At 38.2% G+C, this 9,948-nt stretch overlaps 1 protein-coding gene across 1 annotated transcript; it reads left to right on the top strand.

Moving 5' to 3' along the window:
* The first annotated feature begins 1,922 nt into the window (after positions 1 to 1,922).
* Positions 1,923 to 3,231, top strand: LOC125370010. Its single transcript, XM_048373579.1, has 3 exons — positions 1,923 to 2,144; positions 2,650 to 2,762; positions 2,868 to 3,231. Exons 1-3 carry the CDS (start codon positions 1,923 to 1,925, stop codon positions 3,229 to 3,231), a joined length of 699 nt encoding a protein of 232 aa, XP_048229536.1.
* The last annotated feature ends 6,717 nt before the right edge of the window (positions 3,232 to 9,948 follow it).

Here is a 9,948-nt window from a genome sequence, read left to right as displayed (position 1 = left end):
TCTTCCGGTTATTCTCACTGTTGTCGTTGGTGTCTGCCATCTCTACTGTAGTGTCTTCCGGTTCGCTCTCGTCTACGGCTTTTCCAACCTGAATCTCTTCCTCTTCTATGTTCAACCACTTCCTCAACTGCTTGAGGGATTGCTCGGGTTCTGGTAGAGGGTCTACTAGATCAGGATTAGACCTCCTGGTCATACACTATCTAAAACAACGAATAACCAACAACACAAATGAATAGAAGAATAAAATCAAACAAAAACAAATAAAGAACAAAAAATAAATGGCTAAATTAACAAGAACACATAGTTCACAATATTTCTCAAAACAACTTTCCCAGCAACGGTGCCAAAAACTTGATGCTTACTAAACACGACTAGCAATCTACAAGCAAGTGCACCTATCGAATGTAATCTTGCTATGGCAAGTATCAATGTCGTATCCCACAAGAACTGAGAAGCTACTCCTGCTATGATATTCCTATTATCTAATCGGTCAAAAGGTGGTGAAGATTATTAACTAAAAATGATTGAGAATGCAAATGAAAACTAAATTTTAACAAAGAGAATAAAAGTTTGGAAAAGACAATGAGATGAGTTAACCCAATTGGAGATCCTTTTAGCTAGCCCACTTAAAAATAATAATTTATGAATTGATTGATTAAGAATTGTGATATGTAGATAATTTCTAAATGAATTGTCCTCTCCCTCTAGTTAACCAATTCCTAATCCTAAAGATCTAAAGTTAGAATCTCTTCCTAACAATTGATTTTTGAATAGCATTAATCTTTAAATTACCGTTAATAAGAATGTCTAGTTTTTATTCCAGTAAGTTATTACACTTATCTCTAAGATACAAATCACTTAATCATACAAGCAGTTGTCCAAACTCAATTGAATTTCTCAATTACAAAGGAGTTCTCAAATTGATTCAACAATGAAGAAGAAACAATAGATTTTATTATACTTGAATGAAAACTACAATCTTAAATTAACAATCCAATCAGTTAAGCACAAAACATGCCTAGCATAGTTAAAGATCACCTGAAAATGGGTATAATAAGATTAGTTACACATGTTCATTATTAAACTAATACAAGAATCAAATATAAAGTAAATAAGAATTGAAAAGAACATGAACACCCTTTTCTCAAATGGTGGAAATGCTATCCCCTCTTGAATAACTCTAAATCCAATTTCTCTAGCTCAAGATCTCCTTCTTCTTTTCTTCGAATCTTTAAACAAATCCTCAAGAACAACTATTTGGATGATGTTGAAATGAAATTCGTCTTCGTTTTCCTCTTTTTGATCGTCTGGAAGGTTGCTCTCAAAGTCTATCTTGAATATCCCAAAATTCTCTCTCTCTCTCGACTCTCTCTGAATCCTCTCCTTTCTCTTTCTTTTTCTTTTCTTTTAAATCAGGTTTCGGGATCCAACACAGCCTGGATTTAGATCGTGCTAACCAGCACGGCCTAGATCCTTGCAGTATTGAGCTAAAATTGTATATCTGGCCTTCTTCAGCACGACTTGGAATTAGGCCGTGCTGCTTAGCATGGGCATTCTCCTAGGCTGTGTCACTCTCGAAAACCGTATTACAAATTGCTTCTTCTCACTATAGGTAAGGCATTTCATCATGCCCTCTGACCTTGACCGTGCTCCTCAGCGCGGTTGTGTTGGCAGGGCGTTTGAACAGTCTAACGCACTAGATTCATCCATTTCTTCTCGATTTTGGTCTGATTTCTCTCTAACTTTGATGATGTATCTAGAAAACATCTGAGATACAGAGGAAACTAAAATAGGGTGATTCTAATATAAAAAAAACATAATTTACCCTAAAAAACAACTCAAAATTAAGCATGCAAACATGTGTAATATTAATGATATCAAGCAGCAAGACACCATAGCAAGCTTAAAGCTTCATAGAGGAGATGGCCATAAACAATTACCAGTGGCACACTACTAGGAGTAGGACGGGACTTCAGCGGAGTGTACACCAGTTGAATGCCACGCGCACCGCTGCGGTATGCGGCAGCGACTCAGTGGAGTTGTTGTCAAAGAAGATTGATCCGCTCTCACCGCCTATCCAATCGACTTTCAGCGGTATGAGTTTTATGGTGGCCTGCATTACAGTAGCAACTATATATCGGGAGGTATGTTTGCTTCCTCTTCTTTATCTAACCATGAACAGGTGGACTATATGGGGAGTCAGCCTAGGCAGTAGAATAACCCATACAACAACACTTATAATTCGGGATGGAGAAACCATCCGAACTTTGGATGGTGGAACAATAACAACTAGGGGCCACTAGGATTTCAGCGACTACATCAGCAGCTGCAATAATCTATTCTCCCACCTCAGTATCCTCAAACTCAAGAGAGAAAGCCTAACTTAGAGGAGCTGATGATGAAGTTTGTGTCCACTTCAGAGACCATATTCTAATAGACGGACGCAGCTCTTAGAAATCAGCAGGCCCCATTGAGAACTTGGAGAATCAGATAGGCTAGATTTCTAAGATGATGGCTGACAGGTAGCCGGGGACTTTGCCTAGTACTATGGAGTTCAACCCGAGAGAGCACGTGAAGGCTATCACTTTGCGATCAGGTAAGCAACTATCTAGTTCTATTCTTATTCTTGATGATGATGATGTTGTGCAGGTAAATTTGGATAATAAAGATGGAAATAGCAAGGTGATGGAGCTAGAGAAGGTAGAGGGCAAGAAGAAGAGTTCTTTGACGGAATACCAGTCCCTCATCCCATATCTTGCCAGGTTGAAGTAGGAGAAAGTCAATCAACAGTTCGGTAAGTTTCTTGACTTGTTTAAATAACTACGAATTAACTTGCCTTTTGTTGAAGCTATTTCTCAAATGCCTAGATATGCGAAGTTCTTAAGGGAGATCCTTAGCAATAAGAGGAAGTTAGAGGACTTGGCGATCGTGACCCTAAATGAGGAGTGTTCGGCTATACTTAAGAATAAATTGCCAGAGAAGAAGTATGATCCAAGGAGTTTTATTGTCCCTTGTATGATTGGTGATTTGACAATTAGCAATGCTTTAGCTAGCTTAGGAGCTAGCATTAATTTAATGTCGTACATTTTATTTACCAAGTTGGGGCTGGGTGAGACTAAACCCACTAGGATGAGCATACATTTAGCTGATAAGACTATTAAGTATCCTAGAGGCATTGTAGAGGATTTACTTGTTAAGGTCGATAAATTAATATTTCCATTAACTTTGTGATCACGGACATGGATAGTGAGAGTAATGTACCTTTAATTCTAGGCCGACCTTCCATTGCAACGTCTAAGGCTATTATAGATGTTTGTGATGGAAAGCTTGAACTTAGGGTAGGGGATGAAATTGTTACTTTTGATTTGAACAGTTCTATGAGACAGTCCTTAGATCATGATGATGAGGATGATTATAAGCTATCCAATGAGAATGTGTTGGAGCAGCTTGCATTTTTGTTAGCCAATGAACTAAGCAAGAACACTGATAAGTTTATTGAGATTGATAGGATAGGTGTGTAGAAATTGAGGCCATCACTTGAGGAACCACCAGTCCTTGAGTTGAAAGAGCTCTCAAATGATCTCAACTATGCATATCTGGATGAGGACAACAGGTTGCCTGTCATTCTGGCAGTGAACTTGACACCCAAGGAGAGAGAGATGACTTTGGCCTCTCTTAGGAAGTACTAGAAGGTGTTTGCTTGGAAAATTGCTGACATTCCTAGGATTAGTCCTAGCTATTGCATGCATAAGATCCCTATGGAGGATAGTTATAAGCCGATGGTACAACCACAATGTGGATTGAACCTGAACATGAAGGAAGTTGTTAAAAATGAGGTAATTAAACTTTTTGATGCAAGTTTGATTTACCTATCTCTCATAGTTCCTAGGTTAGTCCTGTGCAGGTGGTTCCTAAGAAGGGAGGTATGACTATGGTTAAAAATGAGAAGGACGAGCTTATACTGACTAGAATAGTAATGAGCTTTCGAGTATGCATAGATTACAGGAGGCTAAATGATGCCACTTGAAAAGACCATTTTTCCCTTCCTTTTATTGACCAAATGTTGGAGAGGTTGTTTGGGCATATATTTTGCTGTTTTCTATATGGTTTTTCAGGTTACTTCTAAATTTTCATTGCACTTGAGGACAAAGAGAAGAAAACCTTTACTTGCCCATATGGTACGCTTGCTTATAGGAGGATGCCATTCAGATTGTGCAATGCACCTGCGACTTTTCAAAGGTGTATGATGGCGATCTTCACAACATGATTGAGGAGTCCATGGAGGTCTTTGTGGATGATTTTTTTTTGTATTTGGTAACTCCTTCACTCATTGTTTGTATAATCTGGAATGCATACTTGAGCGTTGTATGGATTCTAACCTAGTCCTTAATTGGGAAAAATGTCATTTTATAGTTTCAAGTTTCTATAGGAGGTTCATTAAGAACTTCTCTAAGATTGCTAGATATTTAACTCAATTGCTTGTAAAGGATATACCTTTTGTATTTTCTGATGATGTTTGCAGGCTTTTGAGTCGTTGAAGGAGAAACTAACCATAGCCCTAATTATAGTTTCACCTAATTGGGAGCTACCGTTTGAGCTTATATGCAATGGTAGTGATTTTACATTTAGAGTTGTTTTAGGAGAGAGGAGAGATAAGAAGTTCCCACCAATCTACTATGCTAGCAAGACATTGACTAATGCCCAGGAGCACTACACCACTGAAAAGGAGCTTCTAGCTGTTGTTTTTGCATTTAACAAGTTCAGATCTTATTTGGTGCTATCAAAGACAGTGGTCTACACGGACAATTCCGCACTCAGGTACTTGTTCAGTAAGAATGATGCAAATCCTATACTCATTTATTGGATTATGTTATTGCAGGAGTTTGATATTGAGATCAAGGATAAGAAAGGTGATGAGAACTTGGCAGCAGACCATCTTTATAGGCTAGAATAACCGACTTTGGAGGCACTTGATGGGAGGGCGATTGATGATAATTTTTTGAATGAGTTCTTATGCTTAGTTTAGGTTAATTCTGATATCCCTTGGTTTTCTGATTTTGCAAACTATTTTAGTTGCTCAAGTCCTTCTGAAGGGTATGACATTTCAATAAAAGAAGAAATTCTTTTCTGAATTGAAATACTACATTTAGGAGGACCCTTTCTTATTTAAAGTTTGTGCATATCAGGTTATTTAACGATGTGTACATGGGGAGGAGATCCTTCAGTTTTTAAGGCATTGCCATGAAGGACCAATGGGAGGTCATCAAGCTGCAAATCACAAAGCTAGGAAGGTGCTAGACTTTGGATTCTACTGGCCGACAATCTTTAAGGATGCTAGAAAATTTGTTCTCGTTTGTGATGCATGCCAAAGATTAGGTAACATCTCTGCTCGTGATGAGATGGCCCAAACGAGCATTCAAGCTGTTGAGATTTTTGATGTTTAGGGCATCGACTTCATGGGACCCTTCCCTTCTTCCTATGGTAATAAATACATCTCAATTGCCGTTGATTACTTTTTTAAGTGACCAGAAGCACAAGCTTTTCCCACGGATGATGCTAGGGTAGTTATGAGATTGCTCAAAAGACTGTTTGCTAGGTTTGAGACACCTAGGGCTCTTATTAGTGAGACTCATTTTTATAATGCCTAGTTAGAAAAGGTGCTTAAACACTATGGTTTATCACACAGGTTTTCTACACCCTATCACCCACAAACTAGTGGGCAAGTGGAGGTTATTAATAAGGGTTTGAAATGAATTTTAGAGAAAACTGTGGGAGTGAGTAGGAAGAATTGGGCGGAGAAGCTAGATGATGCCTTGTGGGCATTTAGGACGGCCTATCGTACTTTAACTAGTTTTACACCATATAGGCTAGTTTATAGGAAAGCGTGCCATTTGCCTGTTGAACTTGAGCATATAGTATTGTGGGCTTTGAGAATTTGTAATTTTGATATTGTTGATGCAGGTAAACATTGACAGTGGAAGCTTAACGAGTTGGATGAGTGGCGCAATCAAGCATAAGGCAACTCTTTAATCTATAAGGAGTGTAGCAAGAAGTGGCATGACAAAAGGCTAAGGAGCACCAAGGAGTTCTAAGTTGGGGATAGTGTGTTATTGTATAACCTCGTTTACGACTCTTCCGGGAAGCAAAGGGTCGCTGGTCGATCGCCACGCGGCCTGAAAGAAGTTTTCCCATATGGCACAGTGGAGTTGCACCATCTAGAGAAGGGAAACTTCAAGGTCAATGAGCATAGGTTGAAGCATTACTATAGTGATTCATTGGAGCTTGAGGAGCGAGTCAACCTTGTATTGCATCAACAAGAGTAGCTCAAGCATTATGACTCTAACTAAATGACTCAAGACAAAAAAAAGTGCTTTTGGGAAGCACCCCAAATTCTATTTTATGTTTTTGACATTTTGATAATTGGTTTTGGAACATTTTCTTAGTTTTAGACTTCATTTTCATTTAATTTTTGAGTTTTATATGCCATTTGAGTGTTTTGAGATATGTGGAAGGTAACTTGGATGTTTGACTACAGCCAATGCACCACCACCGCCACCAGTGATTTGCATCTTAGAGATAAGTGTAATAACTTATTGAAATAAGAACTAGACATTCTTATTAGCTGTAATTTAGAGATTAATGCTATTCTAAAATCAATTGTTAGGAAGAGATTCTAACTTTAGATCTTTAGGATTAGGAATTGGTTAACTCAAGAGAGAGGCCAATTCATTTAAAAAATTATCCACACATCGCAATTCTTAATCAATCAATTCATAAATTATTGTTTTTAAGTCGGCTAGCTAAAGGGATCCCCAATTGGATTAACTAATCTCATTGTCTTTTTCAAACTTTCATTCTCTTTATTACAATTTAGTTTTTTATTTGCATTCTCAATCATTTTTAGTTAATGATCTTCACCACTTTTGGATCAGTTAGATAATAGAAATAACGTAGTAGCAGTAGCTTCTCAGCTCCTGTGGGATACGACATTGATACTTGTCATAGCTAGATTAGATTCGATAGGTGCACTTGCCTATAGATTGTTAGTCATGGTTAGCTCATATCACTTTCATTTATTTTTTATAGAGCTTGCAAAGTGTTGCCTGTCTATTGGGGGGAATTCCACCCAAACCAAACATCCAATGAATGAGCGATACGTCCGTTAAGAGTTGACATCTGTTTAGGCTAAGCTCATCCATAGTCGAAAGAGGCTCGCAGCGGAAGGCCAAATGTAGAGCCATAGGTGCGATGGTATCATAATGTGGAGCTAACGACATGGAGCATGCGATTTATTATCTTAATAAGTTGCTGCCTTATGAGTCACAATATAACCTCGTAGAAAAGGCGTGCCTAGCCATGATATAGGCTATGAGAAAGTTGAGACATTATCTCCAATCTTATAGGGTGCAAGCAATTTTCAAAATAGACTCGTTGAAATACCTGTTTGAAGCTTTGTCTCTCACGAGAAAGCAGGACAGATGGTTAGCACTCTTGACAAAATTTGACATCGAGTACATCACCAAGAATGTAGTTAAAGGTAGGGTTGTAGTTGAGTTTTTAGCTCAAAACGCAATTGAAGAAGATGACCCTTAGGATATAGAGTTTCCTGATGAGACTCTAGGGGTAATTGAGATTCAAGAGTGGAAGATGTACTTCGGTGGAGCTGTAAATGCAAGAGGTGCAGGGCTAGGGATAGTTTTGATTACGCTAGAAGGAGAAATGCTACCAATGACTAAGAGACTGGATTTCAAAGTGACTAATAACATGGAGGAGTACGAAGTATGTTTATTTGAATTAGAAGCGGCTGTGGTAGTAGGAGTGAAATAATTAATGGTCTACGAGATTCCTTGCTAGTGATCCAACAAATCATTGAGGAATGGAATGTGAAAGAGGAAATATTAAAACCATATATGAATTACCTCAGGACTTTGGTTTATAATTTTTCTAAGTGTTCATTCATACACTTGCCGCGAGATGAGATCGGATGGCGAATGCGCTAGCTACTTTATCATCAATATAGGACAATACCTCGTAATTTCTAATGAAATCATTTGTGATCATGAAGTTAAGAGCACCATGTTATCAAGGAAACTGGGTCATGCAAGTTCATATGGGACTAGAAGAGAAGCCATGATTCTACGACCTAAAGAGATTTGTAGAAGATAGGGTGTAGCCAGAGGAAGCAACTGCAAAGGAAAGGTACGCAGTATGGATATAGGCGAGAACTTACCTCGGCCATGAAGGAGTGTTGTATAGAAGAATGGCCTCAGGTGTCCAGCTTCAATATGTTTCTAAGGTAGAAGTGTAAGTAGTGATGGAAAAATGCACAAAGGAGTGTGCGGGCCTCATATGAATGGCATAGTATTGACTAGGAAAATCATGTGCCAAGGCTATTGGTTGGAAAAGGATTATATAGCTTTGGTAAAGAAATGTCGTGAGTGCTAGCTTTACACTGACATGAGTCATGTGCCTCTGAGTGAGCTACATAACTTGACATTTTCATAACCTTTTGTAGCTTAAGGAATCAACATCACTGGAGAGATAAAACCTCTTTCAAATGGTCATAAACACATAGTAATGGCAATCAACTATTTCTCCAAATGGGTTGAGGCTAAGTCATTCATTACTATGGGGCAAGATAAATGGCCCGACTTATAGAAAGGAATATGATCTCTAGATATAGAGTCCCACATCACGTTGTGATAAATAATAGGGTGCAGTCCATGGGAAAAACTGCATACTTATTAGTAGAATACAAGACCGAGCATCATAAATCTTCTCCATACATACCTCAAGCAAGTGGAGTAGTGGAAGTAGTAAACAAGAACTTAAAGAAGATTCTCTTAAAGATGGTATGGAATCACAAGGATTGGCAATTTTGGTTACCCTTTGCACTTTGGGGATATCGGGCAGACTCCATACTCTTTAGTTTATGGGACTGAAGCGGTCTTACCAATTGAATTATAGTTGAAGTCTTTGAGAGTTATATTGGAGGCAAAAATATTGGAATACTAATGGGTTGAGCAGAGGTATCAACAGTTGGTTCTAGTCGATGAAAGAAGGATAAAAGCCCTATATCACATACAATTGTACCATAAACGATTACAAATAACACCTATTGTATTTGACCCAAGAGGAAAGTTCAAACCTAATATGGAAGGCCCATACTTGGTAAAGAAAATCTTGCCTAAAGGTGCCACTAGGATCTCAAATTTGGAAGGAAATGAGTTTTTCGAGCTAATCAACCTAGACCGTCTCAAGAAATACTATGTATAATAAAAATATAATAGAAAAGATGGCCTGCTAATCGAAAACCCCTAAAAGGGCTGGTCAGGCAAAAATCAAGGCAATGAAAGAAAATAATCAGTTAGAAAATATAAAAAGACTGGCTAATGATAAGAGTTGTATCATGAGAAATCAAAATGTACCTATTTGGACCTCCATTAAACAAATAAATTGATTGGAATTCTTATCAAATGTGCATATATCTGTTTATTACTTTACGCACTAACTGTAAAGAAAAACTAAACTAAAGTACTAAGCAAAATGAATGAGATCTAAAAAGAAATATATATTTTATTTTCTTCTCTTTACATTTTCATCTGCATCTTTAGAGTCAGCAGCTAGCTCTCTGATCCTTTTGAACTTCGCAAATCCAGGAGTGGTAGTCTAAGGCTCAACCAAGCTTTGTAGTTGTCATATGTGGTCAGGTCGCCTTTGAAGTCAAGGTTGCGCCTATATCTTGGCGAGGCCAGAGTCTCTCCATTTTGCCTAGGAAATCCTGTCTTAGTGCGAAGCCTTCAAATTCAAGAGAGAATTCCAAAATCTGTTGCTTTTGCCCGTACTGGCAGCAAAGTCTTGATGGTGTGTAGAAAGTGGATGCCAATAATCCAGGTAAAGGCACGCAATCATCGTATACCTTAAATGGACATGCTTGATTCTCCACCA

The sequence above is a fragment of the Ricinus communis genome, chromosome 5, assembly GCF_019578655.1.
Source record: "Ricinus communis isolate WT05 ecotype wild-type chromosome 5, ASM1957865v1, whole genome shotgun sequence".
NCBI classification, from domain to species: domain Eukaryota; kingdom Viridiplantae; phylum Streptophyta; class Magnoliopsida; order Malpighiales; family Euphorbiaceae; genus Ricinus; species Ricinus communis.
Note: the sequence above shows the minus strand (reverse complement) of the source record. Positions and strands in the feature narration are given on the sequence as shown.

Excerpts from the sequence above, each read along its gene's own strand:
- LOC125370010 (XM_048373579.1), top strand. The coding sequence starts at position 1,923 with ATGGCCATAAACAATTACCAGTGGCACACTACTAGGAGTAGGACGGGA. Across the intron at positions 2,145-2,649 it reads TAGCAACTATATATCGGGAG|GTAAATTTGGATAATAAAGA; the intron begins GTATGTTTGCTT and ends GATGTTGTGCAG. Across the intron at positions 2,763-2,867 it reads CTCATCCCATATCTTGCCAG|ATATGCGAAGTTCTTAAGGG; the intron begins GTTGAAGTAGGA and ends TCAAATGCCTAG.